At 41.8% G+C, this 26,620-nt stretch overlaps 1 protein-coding gene across 1 annotated transcript in view; it reads right to left on the bottom strand.

Moving 5' to 3' along the window:
- The window catches only part of LOC133397892 (granule associated Rac and RHOG effector protein 1-like), a 68,990-nt gene that overhangs the window by 37,824 nt on the left and 4,546 nt on the right, over nt 1-26,620 (bottom strand). Inside the window, exon 2 of the mRNA XM_061669309.1 lies at nt 4,990-6,187. Coding sequence (XP_061525293.1) covers nt 4,990-5,472 — 483 coding nt within the window. The 5' untranslated portion in view covers nt 5,473-6,187. The remainder of the gene's footprint in view (nt 1-4,989; nt 6,188-26,620) is intronic.

The following is a 26,620-nucleotide window of genomic DNA, read 5'->3' as shown; positions in this document are numbered from 1 at the left end:
TACATTTACAAGTTACCAGTTAATAAAATGTTGTTAGTAGTGTAATCCAAGTACCATAATATTAAATGTAACTTATTTTCAATAATTTTGTATTGCTCCAATACCTGATATGCTCAATGTTAAGCTTATTTTTCTGTCATCAGCTCTTACATTGGTTTGAAGACTAAAATAAACGCTAAAAACCATCAGTGCAAAAGTGTAACCAACTGTTTATGTACCTTGTTAGCGGTCTCAATGTTGGTATAGACGTATTTTATTGTTTCACTCACCCAACTCACTGAGAGTTGATTTTACTGAAGCTCCACGCAGTGTAGGCTGAGGCTCGAAGCGGGAGGGAGTGAGTCAGACGCTACACATCGGGAAAGCCCCGTTTGCAGAATATAATCTTATTCCAAGTGTTGCACTGAGGCGACTGCTCATGAATTTTAACAAAATTAAGACACTTTTGTTCGCCGTTGGGCACAAGCGTGTCTTCGTGCGCGTTTTTCTTCGTTGGTTTTCGCCACTTCTTCGGGGTCGGCGGACAGTAGGCATCGAAACTGGGAACTGAAATTTAGAAATTTGAACGATTCTGGGAGAACCGGAACGTTAGTCCCGGTTCCAATCGGTTCTCAATTCTCGATGCCCAACCCTACTTGTATGTCAATGTATCACTGTACGTTGGTCATCTCTATAAGCAGGAGCTCAAACTCAGAAAATGTCAGTTAAAACTGAGGTAGAATTTTCAATACAGGTCTTTTATTGGATCAGCAGGTTTACTTAAGTGTTGTGTTCAATGGGTATACATGGAACTACTGCTGAAAATGTGTGTGTGTTCAGGGAAACAGCTCCACTGTCGACAAGGAGGAAGTAAATTCAGCAGTGAGTGTGACGTGTACAATTCTGAGCGTTTTTCACATCTCTTTCAGGTTCTCACACCATGCTAACACAGGGTGGAGAACTTGTGCTTGAAAACACTGATTCATCAAGTCATCCATCAGACAAGAGTGCGTTCAGGTCTCCCGGCATATTCGCGGCAATGCTACATGAGCTAAAAAGCAACACCAATGACCAAGTATGCTTCTAAACACAGCCTGTGGTTGTTGTGGTCCCAGGTAACAGCAAACAACACAAGGAGTTGTGTTGGAATGTGTTGTGTAGTTGAGTGAATACTGGGAATCAAGATGATTTTGTTGTTTGGCAAAAACTGCCCTATTTCCTCTAATAGCGGCATCACATCATGAAGTATTAATACTAACCACGTCATTGTAAATGTGTAACACAAACCAATTTCATTGTACAATATAGGTTGTTTACAGTTAGTAAGTCACACAACCTTCATTCATTCATTGTCCGGATCGCTTATCCTCACTAGGGTCACGGGCGTGCTGGAGCCTATCCCAGTTATCTTCAGGCGAGAGGCGGGGTACACCCTGATTCTGGTCGCCAGCCAATCGCAGGGCACATAAAACAAACAACCATTCACACTCACATTCACACCCACAGGCAATTTAGTGTCTTCAATTAACCTACCATGCATGTTTTTGGGATGTGGGAGGAAACCGGAGTACCCGGAGAAAACCCACGCAGGCATGGGGAGAACATGCAAACTCCACACAGGCAAGGCCTTATTTGAACCCGGGTCCTCAGAACTGTAAGGCACATGTGCTAACCAGTCGCCCACCGTGTGTCAATTTCTTATTCAAAAGGAAACAGGGCATCAAAGTATTTCTGGACTGGAGACTGTGGAGCATATAATACAGTAGACCCCCGCTATTCGTGTGGGATAGGGACCAGGCCGGATCATGAAAACCAAAAATCAGCTGATAATTGACGCCCATTATAAAAACAAATTAATATATAAATATTTATTCATTAAAATTATTTCAATGTACTTAAATTCATGAATAAGCGGAGTTAAACTACCAATCTAAGTGTTTTCTGGATTTTTCTCCCAAAAAGTTGAACAAAAAAAACAAAATTGGGGAAAAAAACAACAACTCAGCGAATGGGTGAATCTGCAGGTGCCGGAACACAACTCAAATGTACAGTATGTAGGGGTCCAACTGTACTGCAGCATCCAGAGCTAAGATACAGCTAAAAGGGTAAAATAATATTAGCCTATGTGATTGTCATTTCTCGCCACATATCCTGAAATGTTGCATCTTTTATTCTATAGAACACAGAAGGTAGAAAAAATGTGGCACAGCAGCAAAGTGGAAACTGTTGAGTATTATACTGCAGTGTCCAGAGTTTGGGCACAACAGGATACGTCAACGTTAACATTCATGATATTTTTGGGCATTTCTAGGCCTGTATGCGCACATCTTACAATGACGATGGTAGACATTTTTTTTTACCACGGCACACACAGACATGGCATCGGTAGAGTATTTTTTAAATTGTATTATTGTTTTTCTGCCTCACATTTCAGTAACCTTTCCAGGTTTTTTGTGTGTAAAAAAAAACTTTTTATCCGTATGAAATATGGGCCAGGTCAGTTAAACAAAGCTGATATACTCTCAGGTATACTCTCAGGAAGCCATGACTTTTTCTACAGTCCCCTACAATTGGTATTGGAATGACAAGGTCAATTCCTTTGTTTTGGTTGCAAACTGAAGACATTTGAGTTGCACACACACACGTGGCATCAGTAGAGTATTTTTTTAACTTATAGTATTGGTTTTCTGCATCACATTTTAATAACCTTTCCAGACTTTTAAACTAAAAGATAAAAAACACTATGCAGAAAAAAAATGTAGTTAGGTTTTCACATTGACTGCCAGCGCTTATTTATTTGATATTTATAACTAATCTTTTATATGCAGGTGGTATTGCAATGTCTCCTGTTGTTTGTATTTGTCTCACGCTTCATGTGTTCTGATTGGTAGTTGCAATATGTTACGGTCACTTTGATTTGCGAAATAATTGGGTACCGAGCGAATAGTTAACCCAGTGCTAAAAGAGATTATCATGTGTGCCACAGAGCACCTTTTGTTTGAACCCACCCACTTTTCAAGTGAGCAAAAGTAATGGAACATGTGATTGATGGGTGTTTATAGTTGCTCAGGTGTTGCCTTTTAGATTGAATACTTAAACATTAGTGCTTGGTTCTGGCTTTGAGTTTCACCTGTGAAAACTGCATTTGCTGTTAAACAAACATGAAGACCAGAGAGCTGTCTATGGGAGAAAAGCAAACCATTTTGAAGCTGAGAGAAGAAAGTCGATCAGAGCTATTGCACAAACATTGGGTATAGCCAATACAACAATTTGGAATGTCCTGAAAAAGAAAGAAATTACTGATGTAATGACTAGGCTTGACACGATCACCGTTCAGCAAGTTTAAAAAAACGATAACCGATCACAAGATGGAGCAATGTGTCTATTTAAACGACTTTTCATTTTCAACAGTCCGGGGTCTCCGTTGTCGTATTTTACGCTTCATAATGCGCCGCACATTTTGAATGGGAGACAGGTCTGGACTGCAGGCAGGCCAGTCTAGTACTCGCACTCTTTCACTACGAAGCCACGCTGTTGTAACACGTGCAGAATGTGGTTTGGCATTGTCTTGCTGAAATAAGCAGGGGTTTCCATGAAAAAGACGTTGCTTGAATGGCAGCATATGTTTCTTCAAAACCTGTATGTACCTTTCAGGATTAATGGTGCCTTCACAGATGTGTGTGTTACCCATACCATTGGCACTAACACAGCCCCATACCATCACAGATGCTGGCTTTTGAACTTTGCGTCCATAAGAGTCCGGATGGTTCTTTTCCTCTTTGGCCCGTAGGACACGACGTTTACAATTTCCAAAAACAATTTGAAATGTGGTCACTTTTCCTCTTTACATCAGTCCATCTTAGATGAGCTCAGGCCCAGAGAAGCCGGCGGTGCTTCTGGGTGTTGTTGATAAATGGCCTTTGCGTTGCATAGTAGACTTTCAAGTTGCACTTACGGATGTTGTGCCAAACTGTATTTACTGACATTGGTTTTCTGAAGTGTTCCTGAGCCCATGTGGTGGTATCCTTTACACATTGTTGTCGGTTTTTGATGCAGTGCTGCCTGAGGGATCGAAGATCACGGGCATTCAATATTGGTTTTCGGCATTGCCGCTTACATGCAGTAATTTCTCCAGATTCTCTGAACCTTTTGATGATGAAATCCCTAAATTCCTTGCAATTGTACGTCGGGGAACATTGTCCTTAAACTGTTCGAATATTTTCTCACGCACTTGTTCACAAAGAGGTGACCCTCGCCCCATCTTTCCTTGTGAATGACTGAGCAATTCAGGGAAGCTCCTTTTATACCCAATCATGGCACCCACCTGTTCCCAATTAGCCTGTTCACTTGTGGGATGTTCCAAACAGGTGTTTGATGAGCATTCCTCAACTTTCTCAGTCTTTTTTACCACCTGTCCCAGCTTTTTTGGAACGTGTAGCAGCCATAAAATTCTAATTTAATTATTTGCTAAAAACAATAAAGTTTATCAGTTTGAACATTAAATATCTTGTCTTTGTAGTGTATTCAATTAAATATAGGTTGAACATGATTTGCAAATCATTGTATTCTGTTTTGATTTATGTTTAACACAACGTCTCAACTTCATTGGAATTGGGGTTGTAAAATACGAGTATTGGTGCACTCGCCTGACCTTGGTGCAGGCAGTGTGGGTTCAGTTCCCACTCAGTGAGGGTGTGTATATGAGTGCGGATGGTTCGCCGTATCTATATGTGCCCTGCGACTGACTGGCGACCTGGTCAGGGTGTAGTCCGCCTTTCGCCCGAAGTCAACTGGGATAGGCTCCAGCGCCCCGCGGCCCTAACCAGGATAAGCGGTGTTGAAAACGGATGGATGAATGTAAAATACGTGCCTCGGCGCAAAGATTGGGAAAAACTCCAACCTAAATCTACTCGCGGTTAGAGCTTGAACAAAAACGTGCGATCATAGACAGAAAAGCAATGATGTAATATTAACTGCAATGACAATTTCTGGTTGTGTTTGATGACCCACCTCAACATCTTGCAAGTTCAAGTCATTCTGATCTTTAAAGTTGGCGGCCCCGACGCTCAGCTCCATCAGCATCTTGGCAATTTCGGGCTTGATGGCCGCCGTCAGCCGGCTGGCCGCCTCCATGACATGTTCCTGCACGTCCTTCAGTTGCATAGCCGCTTTGGAGTAATGAGAGTTCCTGAACACGCTGCTGAACAGGTCAGTGAGGAAGGCGCTGGCCCGGCAGAACACGTTGAGGGCATCCAAGTATTTGGAGATGCCCTGCTGGATGTCGGCCACTGCAGTGGAAGAGGAGGGGTGGCAGCCGTCAGGTACACCCATGGGAGAGGTGGCCGAGCAGGAGGAGGCTAGTGAGGCGCTAAGGGTCCGGTTCAACTCAGGCATCTGGTACTGCTGGTGCTGTTGGACTTTCTGCTTGGACCCGCCGAGCAAAAAGCGACGCTTGTAGTCCATTTTACTTTGCTGCGCACTGCAACAATACATAGGTGGTGCACCAGCACCGGACGATCCTGTTTGTTTAGTTTACCCCCCAAAAAATAAAATAAAATCCTCTCGAACGCACAAGGAAATGCTCAATACGACAGTCCTGGTCACGAAAAAAGACCACTGAGGGATTCTGCCTGCCAGAGGCTCATCTCAGGACGACTTGGGGGAAGCCAAAGGCAGGGGTGGCAAGCAGAGAGTGGCGGGGGCCTATGTGAAGTGCTTATATGCAGGCCAGCTGCATATAAAAAAACGCATGCCTCCAAGATTCTGGTTCAGCCTCACATAAACGGATCCTAGAGCCAAGCTTAAAAGTGCATTAGCCTTCCTTTAGAAGAGGGACAAAAGAAAATTCTTCATACAGTCTGTAGCTTTTGTACATATAGAAACCCTTCACTGATGAAAATAGAAAGTAATCAGATTGAAAGCAAAAATGAGCAAAACAAAACACTGGTCAACAGCACGGGGGTCACAAAATGTTTTAAAAAAACATGCAAATAGATTCCGGATTGTGACGATGAGGCGGATCCAGTCCGTCTCAAGGTGCTCTTCTCCAAAAGCGTCCCTCAGCTCCGTGTGTCCACCACACCCGTTCGATGGGGTTCGTGCTTTTCCCGTCTGTGTGCTGGCTGAGGTAGGTGGGTGGGACTCGCCCGCTGATGCAGATTACATCGACAAGAGCGCAAATGTATCTGTAAGGCCTCTAGGTCATTTCCTAAGAGGAAAGAAATGGAGACGAGCGAGTTAGCATAGTGTCCGAAGAGGAAGGATGAGCTTCATTTATGGTGCAAAACAAGCCAGGATGCCTTTTCCACCACATAAAATCATGAGTCCAACATTAACTGTTTAAAATGAAAATTAAGGTTTTGTTGGGGGACAAGAGATGAATACAACTTTCAACCACAAAAAAATTGCTGTGAGTTTTCCAGTTCAAAACTGCCACCTTGAATGCACTAGACACAACAAGACAATGCAAGAATTTACTTTGTTCTTAGTATCGAACGAATTTGATTACATCGAAAACAGGGTCCTGCAGCAAAGTGGAAACTGTGGAGTTTAATACAGCAGAAGTAAGGCACATTAACCGGGTAAGCTAAGGTAGCATTTGGTTATTTTGTGATAGCTACTGTAGCCTCAAATGTTACAATAACACAGTAATCATCTTTTAGAGGAGACTGAGGGCAGCAAGAAAGTGTGTGATGCAGCAAAATGGACACTGGCGCGAGCACTTTACTGCAGCGTCCAGAACTAAAGCACAGTAAACAGGCTAATCGCTAATGTTAGCATATATGTTTATGGGTCAATTTTAGCTGCATATTGTCAAATGTTCCAATGACTCTGCAATGGCTAAATGCTAATTGCTTAATGTTCATAAAATAGTAGTTCACTTGCTTTGCAACTGCTATGGCCTATAGTTGTGCTTTTCTAGACCAAGTCAGTGTGTCGATCAGTTACTCCAAGAGGCCACTGTTTTGCGAGACACAGAACGACACATTGTCCCAGTCACAATTGTGTCATTCATCAAAAAGTCCTTGCCACTGGAGTACGAATGTATTGACTTGTGTGCACATTGGGTAGTGGGAATATCTGAAGGCAACCAGAAGTCAGCTGACTGAGGACATCACTGCCATTTACTTATTTTTTGTATAAAAACCGACTCAGTCGTATATTCAGCATTACTTCATTCAAAATTACTGGAGTCCATCCAACTCCAATATTAAACACCATATACATTTTGTATCGATAACGGAGTCTGCTACCCATACAGTTGTCTCTCTCGCCTTTATAAAAGGCTATCCAGTCGCATCAATTTATCGTTCCCAACCCTAATAATTAACATGTTTATCCACTTTTGATATGTGTATGGTGGTCTGCGGTGAGACTTTTCAAATGTAAAATACACTAGTCACAAAACGTTTGAGATATTGGGCTTTCAGGATGAACCAAAAATGCACTATTGGCCTTTGGAGGTGAATTTAATTTGACCTCTGACCTTTTGAACATACAATTGTTTAATGTTCTGTAATTTTTGCACAACTTGCTGTTCTCTAAAAATTAGCTGAAAGGCAATATTCATACCAGGTGTTGGATGTATGTATCGACTAATACTTTCAATTCTAATTGGTATCATTCTGTCCACATTTTGACATTGAACAGATGGACATGCGCGTTAAAAAGGTTTGAGAAGTTCAAATAAATTTACCTGTAAAGGTTATTGTGCATTTTAAGTTCATACTGAAATTTCACCTGAAAGCCGAATTTGCCCAACTTATTGTGAGTATTGTATGTGCCTTGACTCAAAAAAAGGTTAGGAAACACTCGGCAAGGAAAAAAGGCATAGACCAAATGGGTGTTAGAGGTGTCTTCAAAATATTTGCCCAAAATCATTCAGTTCATATTGTCAATCACATGCACACCAATGTCAGACATATTTGCTGGGTGATAAGTTTCCGTCACTGCTTTTGCTATCAGTCTGTGGAACAGACGTTGCACCATATCACCACACCGGAAGAGTCTGTGTTTTGGGATGGATTCTTACTTGCAGGGGAGTGTGAAGAAAACATGCTGCCGTCGCTGCACCACTCTCCATTACACACAGACACGGAGGCGCGCGCACACGCACACGCACACACACACACACACACACACACACACACACACACACACACACACACACACACTGCATCCCGACAACATTCTGCCGACCTTCAGACCCCGCTTCCTTTCCCAAACAGTGTACAGCCCTCGTCATGTCGCCGTGTGAGTGGAAAGAGAGCAGAGGGGAAACTGGTGACCTCAGCGCAAAAGGGACAAATGTGACGCTCAGTGCACGTCCCCCAACAGAAAGAGTAAATCAGCCGTACCACAACATGCAGCAAGACGACATATGTGACCGATTTGGTGGAAAATATGCTTTTTCTTTGTGTTAGGGTAGTAGTGATGGCAAATAGAAAAAGCGTGATAATAAACATCCATCCATTTTCCATTTCCTGGAGCCTATCCCAGCTGACTTTGGGTGAGAGGCGGGTTACACCCTAGACTGGCTGCTAACCAACTGGAGGGCACATACACTATATTGCCAAAAATATTCGCTCACCTGCCTAGACTCACATGAACTTAAGCGAAATCACATTCCTAATCCATAGGGTTCAATATGACGTCGGTCAACCCTTTGTAACTATAACAGTTTCAACTCTTCTGGGAAGGCTGTCCACAAGGTTTAGAAGTACGTTTATGGGAATTTTTTACCATTCTTCCAGAAGCGCATTTGTGAGGTCACAAACTGATGATGTCTAATTCATCCCAAAGGTGTTCTATCAGGTTGGGGTCAGGACTCTGTGCAGGCCAGTCAGGTTCATCCACACCAAACTCTCTCATCTATGTCTTTATGGAGCTTGCTTTGAGCACTGATGCACAGTCATGTTGGAAGAGGAAGGAGTCAGCGCCAAACTGTTCCCACAAAGTTGGGAGGATGATATTGTCCAAAATCTCTTGGTATTAGGGCTGCACGATATTGTAAAAAAATTACTGCGATTTGTTTTAAACGGTGATATATATTGCAATGGGAAATAATGCAGGATCAGTGTTGGGAAAGTTCATTTTCTATGCTAACTAGTTAAAAGTTCAGTCATCGTTCAAAAAATGAACTAGTTCAATTCATAATTCAAATTTTGAACTAAGTTCACCAGTTCAAAAACAAAGTCGTTCAGTTTGTTTGTTTGTTTGTTTTTCTCCAATGTTGCTGATGGACTATCACCCTCAAAATACTGGCATTTCATTTCCCCATTGTTGCCACCCATTCAGTCCACACTAGTTGCCAGCTGCAGCTTTCACCTAACAATCTCAAAAACATGAAGAACTTGTTGCTTGAATGGTGCTTTTTTAAAAATAAAAAAAACAACTTTTGTCAAAGTGCAAACAAAAACATGCAACACAGTGTGACCGGAAAGATGATGAAACGACATTGATAACTTTGCATTCCTCGCAGCTCTGGCTGACAATATTAAAATTTATCTATTCTTATATTACAAAACAAAATAAATTCCATATCACAGTGTGATCATAGAGTGTTTTAACTAAAGCATTCTGATAGAAATAATTTTCCTAGTCATCCATTTTTACAATTATGTAGTGTATTACAAAAGAACAGTCACTTCCATTTACGCAGTGTCCCTGAACGTACCTCGCGCACACATGCAGCTGCCACGTGTCTGCCTAGTTTCATTCTGAAGAGCGAAATAGAAAATGCAGCAGGTATTCAATCTTTTACTCTTTTGAGCCTGTCCAAACAGGTCCCTCGGCTGGTCACTTTATTTTACAGTCGATTCATTGTATATTACAGTACACCAACATCGCAGCAGACCCTGCGATATGACTATTGCGCACACATACATCGCGATTACGATGCCCGAACAAAATATCATACAGCCTTACTTAGTATGCTGAAAAATTTGGAGTTCCTTTCACTGGCACTAACAGCCCAAGCCCAGCTCCATAATCCCCCCCTCCACCAAACTTTACATTTGGCACAATGCAGTCAGACAAGTATCATTCTCCTGGCAACCGCTAAACCCAGACTCATCCATCAGATTACCAGAAGGAGAAGCGTGATTCATCACGCCAGAGAACGCATCTCTACTGCTCTAGAGTCCAGTGGCTTTACATCACTGCATGTGACGCTTTACATTGTACTTGGTGATGTATAGCTTGGACGGAGCTGCATCTGGAAACCCATTCCATGAAGCTCACTGCGCACTGTTCTTGAGCTAATCTGAAGGCCACACGAAGTTTGGAGGTCTGTATCGATTGACCCGGCAGAAAGTTGCTGACCTCTTCGTATTATGCGCCTCCGTCAGTTTACGTGGGCTACCATTTCGTGGCTGAGTTGCTGTCATTCCCAAAAGCTTCCACATTCTTATAATATAGCTGACAGTCTACTGTAGCGTATTCAGGTACGAGGAAATTTCCCAACTAGACTTGACTAAATTTCAAAACTGTGAGGCAGATGTGCTAATCACTAATCCACTGGCATACTACCTTTGATGACAACCACAGAATAGGAGAGGGAATTTACAGGAGAGGGAACTTACTTTGAAGACAAGTGTTGCCAAGAAGTCAGAATGCTCAGTACATTTTTTTTTTTTTTTTTTAGCAGATGAGAATGAAAATGGCATGCTGCTCATGCTAAATGACCTGTTACCTGGTCATCAAGTGTTTTCCAAGGGGGAGTATTTTTATTGGTTAGTAGTCTGATACAGAGGTTAACTTGTCTTTGTACATATATGACAGATACAAATTTAAAAGTATTAATTAAGGAATGACTCACCAGACAACACCAGACGCATTTGGTTATGAAAGACAATGTGACGAATTAATTCAATTTGTATTATTTCCAAAGGGAAAATGGGTGAAAAACAATCAATCCTATGGCCATTATGTCAGCTTCTAATTGAGCAATTCAACAATTCGTCACTGGCACCTCTACAACTCCTTTGAGGATTACTAGGAATTGCAGGCTGGACCATGCTAACCCTGTGGAGGGGAGCTAACTAGGGTAAACTGGCTTGAGCTGTAAGCTTCAAAAGAGATTAGCACCACAGGGAAGCTGCAAGGTGGCCCTCTGAGTTTTCAGGTCGACACACTTTTTATGCAGCATTAGCCTGAGCGAGGCAAACAGGAAACTTGACCTCAGCTACCTAGAGGCTAATCACACAACATTGCTCTCTTTCATACAGGATACAGTCAGTCAGTTGTACTTTTACTTACTTTTAAACATATGTGCTCAATCCTGAAATACATAAATATATATCTTTGAGCTCTTCAGGCAGTTCCTTTGACATCATGATTCTCATTTGCTCTGACATGCACTGTGAGCTGTAAGGTCTTATATATAGACAGGTGTGTGACTTTCCTCAAAGTCCAATCAGTATAACCAAACATAGCTGGACTCCAATGAAGGTGTACAACCATCTCAAAGGATGATCAGAAGAAATGGACAGCCCCCAAGTTAAATATATGAGTGTCACAGCAAAGGGTCTGAATACTTATGGTTGTGTGATATTTCGGTTTTTCTTTTTTAATAAATCTGCAAAAATGTCAACAATTCCGTTTTTTTCTGTCAATATGGGGTGCCGTGTGTACATTAAAGGGGGGGGGGGGAATAAATAATTAGATATTTTAGCAAATGGCTGCAATATAACAAAGAGTGAAAAATTTAAGTCTGAATACTTTCCGTACCCACTGTATATCTTTTTATTGGTGGACTCAATTTGTTAAAAGTTTGCTCTTTGAGTAAAGCCTAACTACAGCATAGAAAGTCCTGTTTCCACAAAGCATTACAGATCAGTTCAGTTTAGTAGGGTGCCTGACTTATTATTAGGGTTGGGCATCGTTTGAATTTGAGAGATTCCGGTCCCGACTCCAGTTCCTTATTTCGATTCCGGTTCCAAACGACACTCAACTCCGATTCTTTTAGGGGGCTGGGTCAAAAAAAGCTAGCATGGTTTAAATAAAGGGCGTCCAAATTATGAACATCCATTTTCTTAGCAGCCCACAGCATAGACCAAAATGAACATTTGACGTTCTTTTATAAGCAGTAACAATATCAAACCTATGAACTAAAAGGCAATGTGTGTGGAACTAACCCAATTGAGTTAATATTCATTAATTAATGATTCAACTAAAAGTTAAATATAACATTGTTAAAATCGTTATTTGGGACCGTTTTATCACATCAAATGGTTTATATGTGCAAGTTCTAACTTCCTGTTTCAAGCTTGTAGCCTTTTATTTTTAAGGGTCAGCATTTTGGCACAAAAGGTAACTTCACACGGCACCGGTGATTATTTGATTTTTATATTCATTTATTTTTAATGGATGGAACAAAATGCTATAAATCGTTGATTCCTTTACCTACCCACCGATGAGGCACAAGGTTACTGTTTGTGATACTATAAGACAAAGTTTATGTGAACTTTGTCCCAATTCATTGTGATGTAAAGTTGCTACGGTGAAGTTTTAGCTGAAGGTCATCGGCTCTTAGGTTGAAGACTAAAATAAACGCTAAAAAGCATCAGTGGAACGAACTGTTTATCTTGTTAGCTGCCTCAATGTTGGCATAGATGTATTTTATTTTTCACTCACCCAATTGACTGAGAGTTGACTTCAATGAAGCTCCACGTGGTGTAGGCTGTGGCTCGGAGCAGGAAGGAGCACGACAGACACATCCTGAAAGCCTCCTTTGCACAATATAATCTTATTCAAGTGTTGCACTGAGGCGACTGGTCATTAATTTTATCAAAGTTAAGACACACTTTTGTACGCCGCCGTTGGGCACAAGCATGTCTTCGTGCGCATTCTTCATTGGTTTTCGCCGCCACTTCTTCGGGGTCAGCAGACTAGGCATCGAAACTGGGAACCGAAATGTTTAAATTTGAAGACCTTTTTTTATTTTATTTTGTAAGCATTTCCACTGTCAGGTGTTGTATAGTACTTTGCTGTAGGCTGAGGGTGTTGCGCTAAGCTGGAGGTCAACACTCTACAGTATGTTGATTGGTCAACAGAAAATCATCACCAAAGCTAGACTACAATTTATTAAGTCTTATTTTTTCCATTTCAGCACACACTGTAGATGTCGCCTGTGATTGACAGCCAAAAACATCACAGTGCAGGTCAGTGCTATTCACCACGGCTGTGGCTTAGTCGGTAGAGTGGATCGTCCAGTGACCAAAGGCTAGCTGGTTCAAATCCCGGCTCCAACTGTCTGCATGTAGAAGTGTCCTTGGGCAAGACACTGAACCCTAATTTGCTCCCAGTGGGCTTGGCAGCGCCTTGCATGGCAGCTGTCGCCCACTTTCAAAGTGCGGCCAATTAAAAAACAAATCAGTAGTCAGTAGTCTGTGGACTTGGAAAAGCTAAAGTAAAAATGTATGCCAAATACAAAGTGAAGGATCACAGCTAATTGTTTCGGTATTTCTAGTCAAAATGAAATCTGCTCAGACTTTCTGCGAGAGCTCTTTCACGTAAATTTTGCGACAAAGACTTGAACTCGGCAGATCAAGCTACAAGATTAGGAAATATAGAAACAACTCTGCTTCCACAGAGTTCACAAAACATGCATCAGAAATGTGTCCAAGATCTTCGTTAAGCCCAAGACTGGAAACCGCCCCTGATTCAAAAGTCAGTCGACCTCAAAAATCAGACTAGAAACAAACTTAAATCCCACCAAGGTCCAGCTTAATATGTGAAAGATGGGGCTTGGGAAATCTCGCAACTGCACAAGATCACTGTCACAATTTCATCCAATCATCACTCTTCGTAACCCCCAATACTTGAAATCAGCTCTGATTCAAGTGTCTGTAAACCTCGCTATCGGGTCTTGAGCTTTACATTTGACAGATTTACTGCTCAACAGCACAATTTACCTGTACTACTTGATAGAACCTAGTCTTAAGCGAACTGAGAATCTAGAAATTCCAAGATGACATGGTTATTCCGAGAGAGGCCCGTCTTGCGGGCCCCCACTGTATTTGAAATCACACCCAAACAAAATACATGTGGTGATGCGTGCACTTGAGTATCAAGGATCCCGTGCCACCCCCAATGTCGGGGGGGGTCCTCAGGGGCTAATGTTAGCTCTAGCCCTGCACTCACGTCAGCTGCTCCATTTCGACGGGAAGGGGCTTAAATTTCCTGGAGCGAGCTGCCTGTCGCCAGAACAAAAATGTAAAAGTCAAAGTTGGCAATTGTGTTTAAGAATGATTTATCCGTCATTCATACTAGTCTGGATGTGGATTTTTTTTTTTTTTTTTTTTTTTTTTAAAAAGGGATTTTGACAGCTTGTGTTTTGCATTGACTCCCTCACAAGATGAGTGCCTAGTAACCAGTACTGAGCAGATGTACACACTCTCACATTAGTTTGTTGAATCATCTGCCTTTCGTTTTTATCCACTCTTAATCGGCCCAACCTCCCTACTGTGACGAAGCCAATTCTTAAATTTCTGCAGCAACTACTTTTTGATCAGTGTTTGTGTGCCAGTCAGGTAGTTTAATAGCGGCCGGATGTGGCAGCTGCGACGTATGCCAACAGCTCCTTATCAGTCTACAGCGGCTGACACAGCGACGCTCCCGCCACAAGGCTAGGCATTAGCTTGCTCCTGAAGTCTATTTCAGCTTCCGTGGAGGGTTGTGGAGGAGAGGGAAAAAAAAAAAAAAAAAAAAAAAAAAAAAAAAAAAAAACAGCTGCATGCCGCACTGATTTTAGACGGTACGAAAGGTTGAGTTCAGGGGGGGGGGATTCTTCCTTACATCTGTAGCCAATGAAGCACAGGAATGTTATTTCCCCACTCAACTCTTAGCTTAATGTAACTTCAAAAAGAAGGAGTAGGTCAGGAAGAGCTGCAACAATTCTCATGTCAATAACATAGGAGGACTGTGCAAAGGGGTCTTGGGCCTTTTTTTTTTCATTTTCAGATGGTAAAACAGTAAAAACAGAGCCAAAACTATAAAACTGGTTTTCTCAAAACTGAGCCAAGGAAATCACATTTCTGTGAGAATCTGGACACAAGTGCTCATACAAGATCTAATTTTCACCTAACCGGTTCACATCACTCTGGGATCAATAGAATCATCACAGCACTATAAATAGTGAATTAGTACAACTGTCAAAATAAACTAAGTAACTGATTGTGCCGTAACCTCAAAAAGTCGTAAACCCCCGGAACCCAGGACCCCTTGTACTGTTGAAAGCATGTGCCAATGAAAACATTTAAAAGCAAGAACTGTCCTTCAAAGTGTACTTCCGCTTTAGTCCCCCATTCACTTTGTTTTGAAGATGCCGAAAAGAACGTTACTTTGGAAAACAAAGTTTTGATGCAACGCTTTGAGAAGATGACTGACAATATATAGCCTGACTGACACCTGTAGGACAGCTGGATAAATTGGGAATCAATTACTCTGAATTCAATGTCAAATTTGATGACATTGTGAGTTTTGTAGAAACATGCCATTTTACCTTACGAGTAGACCCACTGTAAAGGAACACATATTCACACAAATTCGGGTTATGCCGACATCGTAGGAATGGAAATTCACAAACCAAGGACACACTTCACACAGTTTAAATTAGATAGCCACGATATATATGCCAGTTAAGGCGCTGGAGACAAGCCCTTCACCTGTCAATCGAATAAGTCTGCTGTAGTCAACTACTGTTTGAATAACGTCTGCCGCTGAGGTTATGCTTAATAAACAGTTAACTTTCCCGTCCGTGTGTGAATTGATGACCAACACACAACTCTGAGTGAGGCGTTGAAGTTTTAAACAACGGTCGAGCGAGCTGTTTAGCTCCTTAGCACACTAGCTTTTAGCTCGTGGGCTAGCTTGTTAGCTCACGGCCTAGCGAACATAAGAAACAGTGAACATTCCCTCTAAGTGTGTCTGTTGTGTGCTATACGCTGCACATGGAGCAAGGCTGTGGCATATTGGACGAAGCCAACACCGATAATTAATGACACAGCCGTCCAACTCTCGTCGGCTCACTGAGTGTTGGCTCACCGCAACAATAACAAATGATCAAATCTGGAAAAACTATTGTGTCCATTTTATTTATCGAACGATAAGTTGATATAATAATTATCGTGACAGGCCCAGTGCCTACACTGAGCAAAACTTCCAAGCACCCTGTATGACGTAACGTTATGGTTACTACGGTCGCATTATATACTGTACTTGTCACTAGACTTTACACCGACCTGATCAGCTTCATCGGTATCGGCCGGTAATTAGCATTTTATGATGATCGGCTGATCAGCTTTAATGTCATAATTCCCCGATTCAATCAATGATGTCATTGATCTGCTCCACGTCGCCATCGTGGACCCATCCAAAAGCTAGTTTATTTTTAGCCTCGTCACGTGTCCTGTGATGTAGTACTGTAACTATCTGACGGCCAATAAAGTTTTATTTCAATCTTGTCAGTGAAAAAACAGTCTGGGACTTTTTTGCAGTGCCTCAGACAGACAACACGTAATGCCTTGATCAGACTACAAGACAAATTTGGTCTTTCACGATGTCAAACTATTGCAATAAAATCGTGTATTTCGATACCACCGCATTACATCTTTCACGATCACTGGTCTTTATCGTGTCAAATCAAACGCCACCGGATACACTCGTTACCATGGCGACTACAACAACAATAGATCGCGCAAATTTATTGTGTGGGGATGAGAAATAATAAAATAAGGAAAAACGTGTGGTGGTCATCACCAATGCTCAAGAGAGGACGTTCATTCACGGATAGCTTGAGGTATGTTCATGTGCTTTTAATAAGATACCATTCGCAAGCAGGCAACATAACGTTCTGTAGCCGAGCAAGCTAGTGCTAGCACTAACAGTTGTACGTAAACATGCCGCTGTTGTGTTGAATCATGCTCTTAAGTTTCGGTGTGTGCGAAGTAATTGTAAAAGTATCGTGAAAGTATAATAATAATAAATATATATAATATATATATATACCCAACATGGCCGCCACATAGGTATGACTGTTCTAGCCAGGCTGCGAGCGACCGTGCGCTCTGCTCTTCATATCTATGGTTGGGAATTTAGGACCACTGTTTGGATACACTGCTGTAAACAGAGGACGTTTAAGGTTTGGGATCACCTTAAACCAAAAAAGGACAAAAATTAAGTGGTATGCAATAACTACAAATGCGCAGCTGGCGTACCACACTGGTTTCGGAGCTGTAACATTCACACGAGGGCTGGATGAGTTTCATGGCATATGCAAGGTAACATGTTTGTTTTTGGTTTTTTTACTTAGCCAATTTAATGTACCTTACAATCACTACTTATAACGAGAACATACTGTAACCCTGCCATCACTAGTTAGAAGATACTGTATCGTGTTTGCCTGCAGTCAATGGCGCTGTGTGTGCTTCAGAGATTGTCTCGTCGTGACTTTGAAGCTGACATCTTTTATCGACACATACGTGGCTAAAGAGATTGAGTGGGAGACAAGAGTGTTCAGCAACGTGATGCAAAAGTGTGTAAAAAAAAAAATACTTAAGGAAACAAAAGCATTATGACCAAGCTTCTCCTGTGCTGGTATCCTTCACCTACAATGATATACAGTAGCCTATAAAGTATTATTGTATAACAAGTACATCCATTTATTCACATTCAACTCAAATTCTCCACCCCACAGTCAGTACCAATATATACAGTTAAAGGATAGAAGTTCATACCTTGTAAATGCCCAAAAAATTAAAAAGAATTGGGCTGTAGGAGGGTGATTACTCTGTTCCTAGATTGAATAGCCGATAGAATTCTAAAAAGATCAGTGATAGGCTTTCGGTTTATTTAAACTTGCCAATTTGGTGATCGGCCCCAAAAAATCCTGATCGTGTAAAGCCTAGTTTTAAAACCGATATTTTGTGTTTGTCTTGAGTCCAACATTCCATGGAGCAGATCGAGGGTCGAGACGGTCAGTCCAAATGGCAAGGACAAGTGCCATGAGCAACTGTGTGACAGGAGCTGAGCCGTGCTCCTCTTGCCCGGAGAACACAAGGAGCGTATTGTGGCGGTCAAGGGGTCTCTGCATTCCAGCACTCCGAAAAGAAAAAACACACAGCTGTATGACTTGTGCAAGTATAAATAAAGGCCTCACTGCAATTTAACTAGTGCAACAATAGACCAGCTGTGGTCAGTGTCTGGTTACTTCCGGAATAACAGAGGTGCTAGCGTCATTTGTGTTGTTTTGTCACCAGCCCTGTTCTTGTTACGCAGCTCGCTGTAAAAATCCTCACCAGTTGTGCCAAACGTGCAGCGAAAGTGACAGCGTCACACCTATTAGCCAGTATCAGTCAAGACACTGACCGGGCGGGATAATAATAGGCTAACCTGTAATGTCAGAGCAGCCACTGAAAGTAGCTTATGGCTCCGGTAAAAATAGCACACAGACCTCTTTAACAAGAGGTCAGTGTCACCTCCACATTAAAATAACCCAAAAAGAATGTTTGTGTAGTTTTGTCTCAAACGGATTATTCCAATCAACCTCACCATTTCTGAAATATTCACAAAGGGTATTCACAAAGTTAGTGTATTTTTATTCAGATACATTACAGAGTTCGGGGGAACTCAAAATGCATTAGAACCTTTTCATGTGAACTTAATTTGAGCTTCTCTAAAGTTTTGAATGTATAAGTCCAACAGTTCATAGTTTGCTCTCACAAGTGGGTCTCCAACACGGAGGCAACAAATCAGGGGGCAGTGTAAGCCAAATATGGTCAAAGCGGTCACACAACTGGGTCAAACAGAAGTAGCTGTCAGAGGGGCCTTTGCTGGACACTCGTATGACAAAAATCTAATTTATTTTATTTTTTTAAGAAATTGATACTTTCATACCAGCCATACCAACGACCACGATCGAACTTCTGCGTTGAGCATTCATGAACAGGATGTGTGGCGCATCTTCAAACTACAAAAGATCAACAAAGCGGCGGACCCAGACCTTGTGACCCATCCTGCCTCAAAGTCTGCGAGGACCAGCTCGCTCCAGTCTTCACACAGATCTTCAATAGATCTCTGGAACTGTGTTGAGTACCATCCTGTTTCAAATGCTCCATTATTATCCCAGTCCCCAAGAAACCTGCAATTTCGGGTCGAAATGACTTCAGGCTTGTCGCCCTGACATCTGTGGTCATGAAGTCATTTGAAATTGTGCTGGACCACCTTAAGAGCGTCACAGGACACCTGCTGAAACCCCTGCAGTTTGCCTACCGAGCAAACAGGTCTGTGGATGAAGCAGTCAACATGGGACTGCACTTCATCCTAGAACACCTAGACTGTGCAGGGACCTATGAGAGGATCCTGTTCGTGGACTTCAGTTCTGCGTTCAACCCAATCATCCACGAAATCCTCTCTTCCAAGCTTCTCCAGCTCAGCGCCTCGCCTGCCATCTGCCAATGGATTTACAGCTTCCCGACGGTCAGGAAACAGCAGGTGAGGCTGGGGAACACCACCTCATCCACATGCACCATCAGCACCGGGGCACCCCAAGGATGTGTCCTCTATCCACTCCTCTTCTCCTTCTACACGCACTGCATATCAACACACCCGGCTGTCAAACTCCTTAAGTGTGCAGATAACGCCACAGTCATCGGCCCCATCAAATACGGTGACAAGTTTGCATATCGACAGGAAGTTTAATGGCTGGAGCTTTGGTGCGGCCGAAAACCTGGAGCTGAACATGCTCAAGACCGTAGAGATGATTGTGGACTTCAGGAAACATCCTTTGCCACAGCTGCCCCTCGCGCTGTCCAACCGCCCTGTGTCAACTGTCGAGACCAAGTTTCTGGGAATTACAGTCACTAAGGACCTGAAGTAGGAGACCAACATCAACTCCGTCCTCATAAAGGTTCAGCAGAGGATGTACTTCCTGCGGCTTCTGAGGACGCACGGCCTGCCACAGGAGCTGCTGAGGCAGTTCGACACAGCAGTCATCGAATCAGTCCTGTGTTCTTCCATCATAGTCTGGTTTGGTGCTGCTACAAAAAAGGACAAACTCCGACTGCAACGGAAAATCAAAACTGCTGAAAAAGACACCCCTACCTACCCTTGAGGACTTGCACGCTGTCAAAACTAAGACAAGAGCGTGCAAAATTCTCTCGGATCCTCCACATCCTGGTCACCGGCTCTTCCAGCTCCTTCCCTCAGGTAGGCACGACCGATCAATGCAAACTAGAACTAGCAGACATTCCAACAGCTGCTTCCCTCTTGCAATCAACTTCTTAAACAGCTAACCAACAATTCCATTGCAACATGCTGCCATTTTTTTTTGTCTTGAGTTTGTTGTCACATTTCTGTCAGGCCAATTATACATACTTGTGCACTCACTGTAGTAGTCTTGCCACGCTGCACTATTTGTATATCTGTTGTTGAACAATACTGGCCACTCATGCCAGAGTAGCATCTGCCCCACTTACACACTGACTGAGGAGTATCTGAAACATTTGGACAATCAACATTGTCCAAGATTATCGCGCTACTAGTCACTTTAAACTGCATACACTCCTTGAAGTCTCGGCGCCCTTTGCACAATGGTCATTGCACCGGACTATTGCTATATTAGTCATTCAAACTGCTCTAAGTGGTAGAGGACTGCATCTTCTTGCACAATTCTCCCCCCAAAAAATAATAAATTGTACCGGCATTACCAGATAACTCGCGACCCTTCATTCCTCAGTGACTGTTTTTTCTCAATGTCTTTATGTCTCATAAGTGTTCTCTGTCAATTGACTGTCTGTTGTCGTGCTAGAGCGGCTTCAACTACCGGAGACAAATTCCTTGTGTATTTTTTGGACATACTTGCCAAATAAAGATGATTTTGATTAAAAGGCCACGTGACTGCAGACAAATAAGTCCCATCAGCTCTGATCCGCGGAAGCCTTTGCACAGAGTGCACTTGCCTGTCAGCACTGCACCGAGACCAAACAGAATGAGCTCTGATATCCTCTCCAGAATAGAAGCGCACAATGGAGTGTGTCTAGTGTGTGCCGGCGGTGGGTTCGGACAAGTGTGAGTGTCAATGAAAGGCTCCGACGTTGGTCCTATACATAAAAGTATGCTGGTGCGCTTGGCGGGGATGAAAATGCTTCCCTAAGCCCGAGTGAACGCCGAGGTTGGGAGTTGTGCAAGCAAAGCCAGGACAAAAGGAAGAATTCTATCTTGGAACAACAAAAACAGTTCAAACCTAGTACGTTGGGGGATAAAAAGTTCTCCTGGTCTACTGATGGAAATATCAAGTATGAAGTAACACAAAAACAGATTAGTCATACTTTTCCAACCACAGCTGTAGTCCCGTTGGACAATATATCACATCGTTACCTGCCCCAAATTCTGACCTCTGCCTGGAAAAGTAAAAAGAAAAGATGTTTCCTGTTTTTATTAATGAAGATCACCTTACATCACGGCGAGTTTCACACTGTGCCAGGGCGTTAAGGCCGCCTTGAGTTTACAAGCGATCATTTCGGAAGACTGAAGTGGGCTAAAATCTGATTGCCAGCTAAAGCCTGGTACACACAAGGACTTTTCAAATCTTAATTTTTTTTTTTTTGTGTGACAAATCTCACACAAAGATTTAAAAAAAAAAAAAATTTAAAAAAAAAAGAAAACATCTGGAATTTAACAGTTTTGGTCGTATGGTGTTTGGTGTGCTCCGATAATCTCAACACAGAACACCACACACAAAGATTTTGCTCTGCAGCTGATCGCGAAATCTCGCATGATCACGTGATCTAACAAAACTGAAGAGCAACAAACACTTCCGGTGCTCCAATCTTTGCCACGTTTCCGAATGTTGCCAGAGCCAGGACCCTTGTAAAATGGCTATGTCCTCAAAAAAATTACTTGCTTTGGAAATTACTATTTGCCGTCTCGGGAACCTACTTTTATACAAAAAACCAACATCGGGTAAGACATGTTTTTGTTTTCATTTCATTTGTTATTCCTAAATGAAGGCGCTTCTTTGATTGGCTACATTCCGTTCCACGTCACAATTCACGGCATCATGACTCTGCTTCCCCCGCACACAAAGAGTTCTGGTCGTAAATATTGGAACAAATCCTCTTAACACACCTCAGAACTAAGGATAATCTTATAGTGTAATCTTATAAAACATAAGATTGTCTGGCGTTTGAATTCCTTGGTCGGGTATAGGCAAAATCGGGATTAAAAACAGCCCGATTGTCTTTGTTTGTAGTAGGCCTAAGGCTGAACTGACTTCCTGTTTCACTAAGATTTGTCAGAATTATGGTCCAAAACGTGAGAAATAAAACAATAAGTCCCAAAGTCGAACAAGAAAGAACTCGGGATGGGAAGAAAAACCTAGTCAGTTTAGCTGCAACCAGCAGAGGTGGCTGTTGATTCAGTCTCAACTAGTGCGCACTTTTTCTAAAGAAGTGGGTTGTTGTTGCTGGGACTTTGTAGCGGATAAAGTCCATCTATCCATCCATTTTCCATACCGCTTATCCTCACTATGGTTGCGGGGGTGCTGGAGCCTATTCCATCTGACAATGGGGGAGAGTCCCTGAACTGGTCGCCAGCCAATCACAGGGCACATATAAAACAAACAACCATTTGCACTCACATCACACGTACAATTTAGAGTCTTCAATTAACCTCCCATGCATGTTTTTGGAATGTGGGAGGAAACCAGAGTACCCGAAAAATAACCCACACAGGCAAGGGGAGAACATGCAAACGGGCGAAGCTGGATTAGAACCAGTGTCCTCAGAACTGTGGGGTAGATGTGCTAACCCAGGGCTGTGTCAAACTCAAATTCACGGTGGGCCAAAATAAAAAATTGGGACAACGTCGCGGGCCAAACTCAATATTTAATGAAAAATCACTGTGATGTGCATGTTTCCCTTCTCTGCAGAAATGTAGAGTTAAAGTTTATCATATGACAACAAACTTACATTTTGCTTAAACACTGAATCTGGAATAAACAAACTTTACTATTATAAACACGAGAAATCTAACTTGCGATAAAAAGACAGTGGTATTCGTTTGTTGTTTTGTATTTAAATAGAGAACATTAATTCTTCTGTCTCTCCATCTTCTATTTATCTATCTCCAACTAACTCTCTTTTTTTATGTAAATCTTTTTTCAAAGGCAAACAACAAAACAACCCAAAAAAAATAATGTCCTTCAATAAAATTCCAAACTTCAAACTATTAACAGTCCCTGCCTAGGAGTTGATAAAGGGCATTAAAAAATAACAATTCAATTATGTTATATTCTTTGTTACAACCACATTGCTCCACACACGACAAACAGGTCTGTCTTTTACTTTAGTGAATAGACAATCTGCCTCCCCCTCTCTCTCTCTCTCCATTTTCTGTAAGTCTTCACAAGGTTTTCACACACTGTTGCTGGTATTTTAGCCCAATCCTCCATGCAGATCTCCACGAGAGCAATGATGTTTTGGGGCTGTCGCTGGGCAACACAGACTTTCAACACCCTCCAAAGATTTTCTATGGGGATGAGATCTGGAGACTGGCTAGGCCACTCCAGGACCTTGAAATGCTTTTTATTAAGCCACTCCTTAGTTGCCCAGGCGGTGTGTTTGGCATCATCATGCTGAAAGACCCAGCCATGTTTCATCTTCAATGTCCTTGCTGATGGAAGAAGGTTTTTGCTCAAAATCTCACGATACATGGCCCCATTCATTCTTTCCTTTACATCGCTAAGTGTTCCTGGTACCTTTGCAGAAAAACAGCCCCAAGGCATGATGTCTCCACCCCAATGCTTCACATTTGGTATGGTGTTCTTTGGATGCAACTCAGCATTCTCTCTCCTCCAAATACAGCAAGTTGAGTTTTTACCAAAAAGTTCTATTTTGGTTTCATCTGACCATATGACATTCTGCCAATCCTCTTCTGGATCCTCCAAATGCGCTCTAGCAAACTTCAGACAGGCCTGGACATGTACTGGCTTAAGTAGGGGGACACATCTGGCACTGCAGGATTTGAGTCCCTGGCAGCATAGTGCGGTACTGATGGTAGCCTTTGCTACTTTGGTCCCAGCTCTCTTCAGGTCATTCACTAGGGTCCCCCCGTGTGGTTCTGGGAACTTTGCTCACAGTTATTGTGATAATTTTGACCCCACGGGGTGAGATCTTGCATGGAGCCCCAGATCGAGGGAGATTATGAGTGGTCTTGTATGTCTTCCATGTTCTAACAATTGCTCCCACAGTTGATTTCTTCACACCAAGCTGCTTACCTATTGCAGATTGAGTCTTCCCAGCATGGTGCAGGTCTACAATTTTGTTTCTGGTGTCCTTTGACAGCTCTTTGGTCTTGGCCATAGTGGAGTTTGGAGTGTGATTGTTTGAGGTAGTGGACAGGTGTCTTTTATACTGATAACGCGTTCAAACAGGTGCCATTAATACAGCTAATGACTGGAGGACAGAGGAGCCTCTTAAAGAAGTTACAGGTCTGTGAGACCCAGAAATCTTGCTTGTTTGTAGGTGACCAAATACTTATTTTCCACCATAATTGGCTCATACATTCTTTAAAAATCAGACAATTAGATTTTCTGGGTTTCTGTAACCTATGATGAAAGTTATAGGCCTCTCTCATCTTTTTAAGTGGGAGAACTTGCACAATTGGTGGCTGACTAAATATTTTTTTGTACCACTGTAAATGTAATATTTAAGTAACTCATTTTAGGCTACACAAAATGTGAGTTGCTGTAATTGTGACTTTAAAGTCAATACGAATAAAGTTTTACTACAGCAAGAAAAATAATTGTGTGAAAAATCTGAACTCTACAAAACTAATGTTTAGCTATTACAAGTAAAAAAGTAACTGTCCTGTGAATAGATTTTAGGTGAATAAAGTTGTAATATAACAATACCTGCGTAAAAATGAAAATCACTAAGGATAATACAGAGTTAAACTTTAGTATAAGTATGACAAACTGAAATAGTCAGCTTTGTCCCATCGTCACTATGAACAGTTTCATGTGAGACTGTTGCGGTTAGATTATTTTGTGAATTTCGGCTTTCACTCATTGAAAATATATATATATATTTTTTTGTAATATGGCTTTTTTCTCATAATATTGCCAAACTTACTTACATTTTGCATTAAATGTATCTTACTAATGAGAATGCCTCAACTTACAGACTGCTGCTAAGTACATTTTTAGTTCCCCGCCACACAGAACTATATCACACACACATGCAGCAGGCATGCACGTATTCTCCTAATATTGCAAAAAAAATCTGAATATACAGCTTTTTCCTCATATTGCAATTGTTTTTCTTTTAAGAAAATAGAGCTATTACTCATGATATTGCAAGTTTTTCTCTGAAATATACTTCTTTTTTTTCCACCTTTGCGACTTTATTCTTGTTCATGCAACCTTTTTCTCGTTTTTTTATATTTTGCACTTTTCAACATAACTACTTGTATCTACAATATGTACTTTTTCCCCCAGTATGACCATTAAAATTAGCAAAAGTATTTTAAACAAATACAGTGGACCCCGGTATTTGTGGGGGATAGGGACCACATTACCATTGCATTGAAAGAAATATATACATTTTAACCCCAAACAATTCTTGAATAATCATGTATATATCGCCATTAAGCATTTTCAGGGTTGCTTTCACCCCCATCCCCCACCCCCCAAAAAAAACTAATTGAAAAGAAATTGAGGTCCCCCCAATTAAAAAAAATAATTCACTTTTTTTTCTGTTTTTTTTTTCTTTTATAATATTGTGACTTTATTCTCATAACTAAATTTATTTTATATTTTTTTTGCCGTTCGGTTCAAATTTGTACTGTTAGTTTTTCTTTTCTCATTTTCACTAATACTTTGTAGTAACCCCATCCTGCATTAAGCAAAAATAAAAGGCAAAACATCCATGAAACCGCCATCCTCAACTGGACTGTGTAAGCAGAGATCATCAGCTGCAAATGCTGGAATTCTTTGGCTCTAATAATATCATGGCCCCGGGGCCAAGCGGACCCTTCCCCCCGCCTTGCCTGTTGGGAGATGCCGCAGCAAATAATGTGCAGAGGGAGGAAGCAAACATCACTCAGGTGTAGGGGTGTCCTTTTCCGATCTATGAGATCGGAAATCGGTCTGATATCAGCAAAAAAACGACTATCGGCTTGGATCAGACTGGATCGAAAATCTCCGATTTGAAAAGCGGTCCATTCCATGCAACGCTCCAGTACTTCTATCCAGCAGCGCTCGGATGGCATGCTGAGCCCATGTGATCACAACACCATGTTGCTAAGATGCTACCATAACAGCAAGGAGTAAAAGTGAATGTTGCTTGCTTAGTCGTTTATTGGCACTCCAGTTGAAGTTCACTGTAAAACTAAACACACATAACAAAAGAACTATACCTATTAAATGTTCAAATACAGAGTTAGTTTCTGTATTCGTTTTTTTTGTTCACAAAAATCGCTAGCCCAAAGGCAACACACAATGAATGAAAAAAAACATTGACGAGCTAATGAAACTTAGCATCAAACCCGCGGCACTTATCTCTCAAAATAATGAATACTGGCACACAAACACTGTATAAACACAGACAAACAGGCAATTACAACACTCTGGCATATATTC

The sequence above is a fragment of the Phycodurus eques genome, chromosome 2, assembly GCF_024500275.1.
Source record: "Phycodurus eques isolate BA_2022a chromosome 2, UOR_Pequ_1.1, whole genome shotgun sequence".
In the NCBI taxonomy this organism is placed as follows: Eukaryota; Metazoa; Chordata; class Actinopteri; order Syngnathiformes; family Syngnathidae; genus Phycodurus; species Phycodurus eques.
This window is presented reverse-complemented; position numbering and strand designations above follow the sequence as displayed.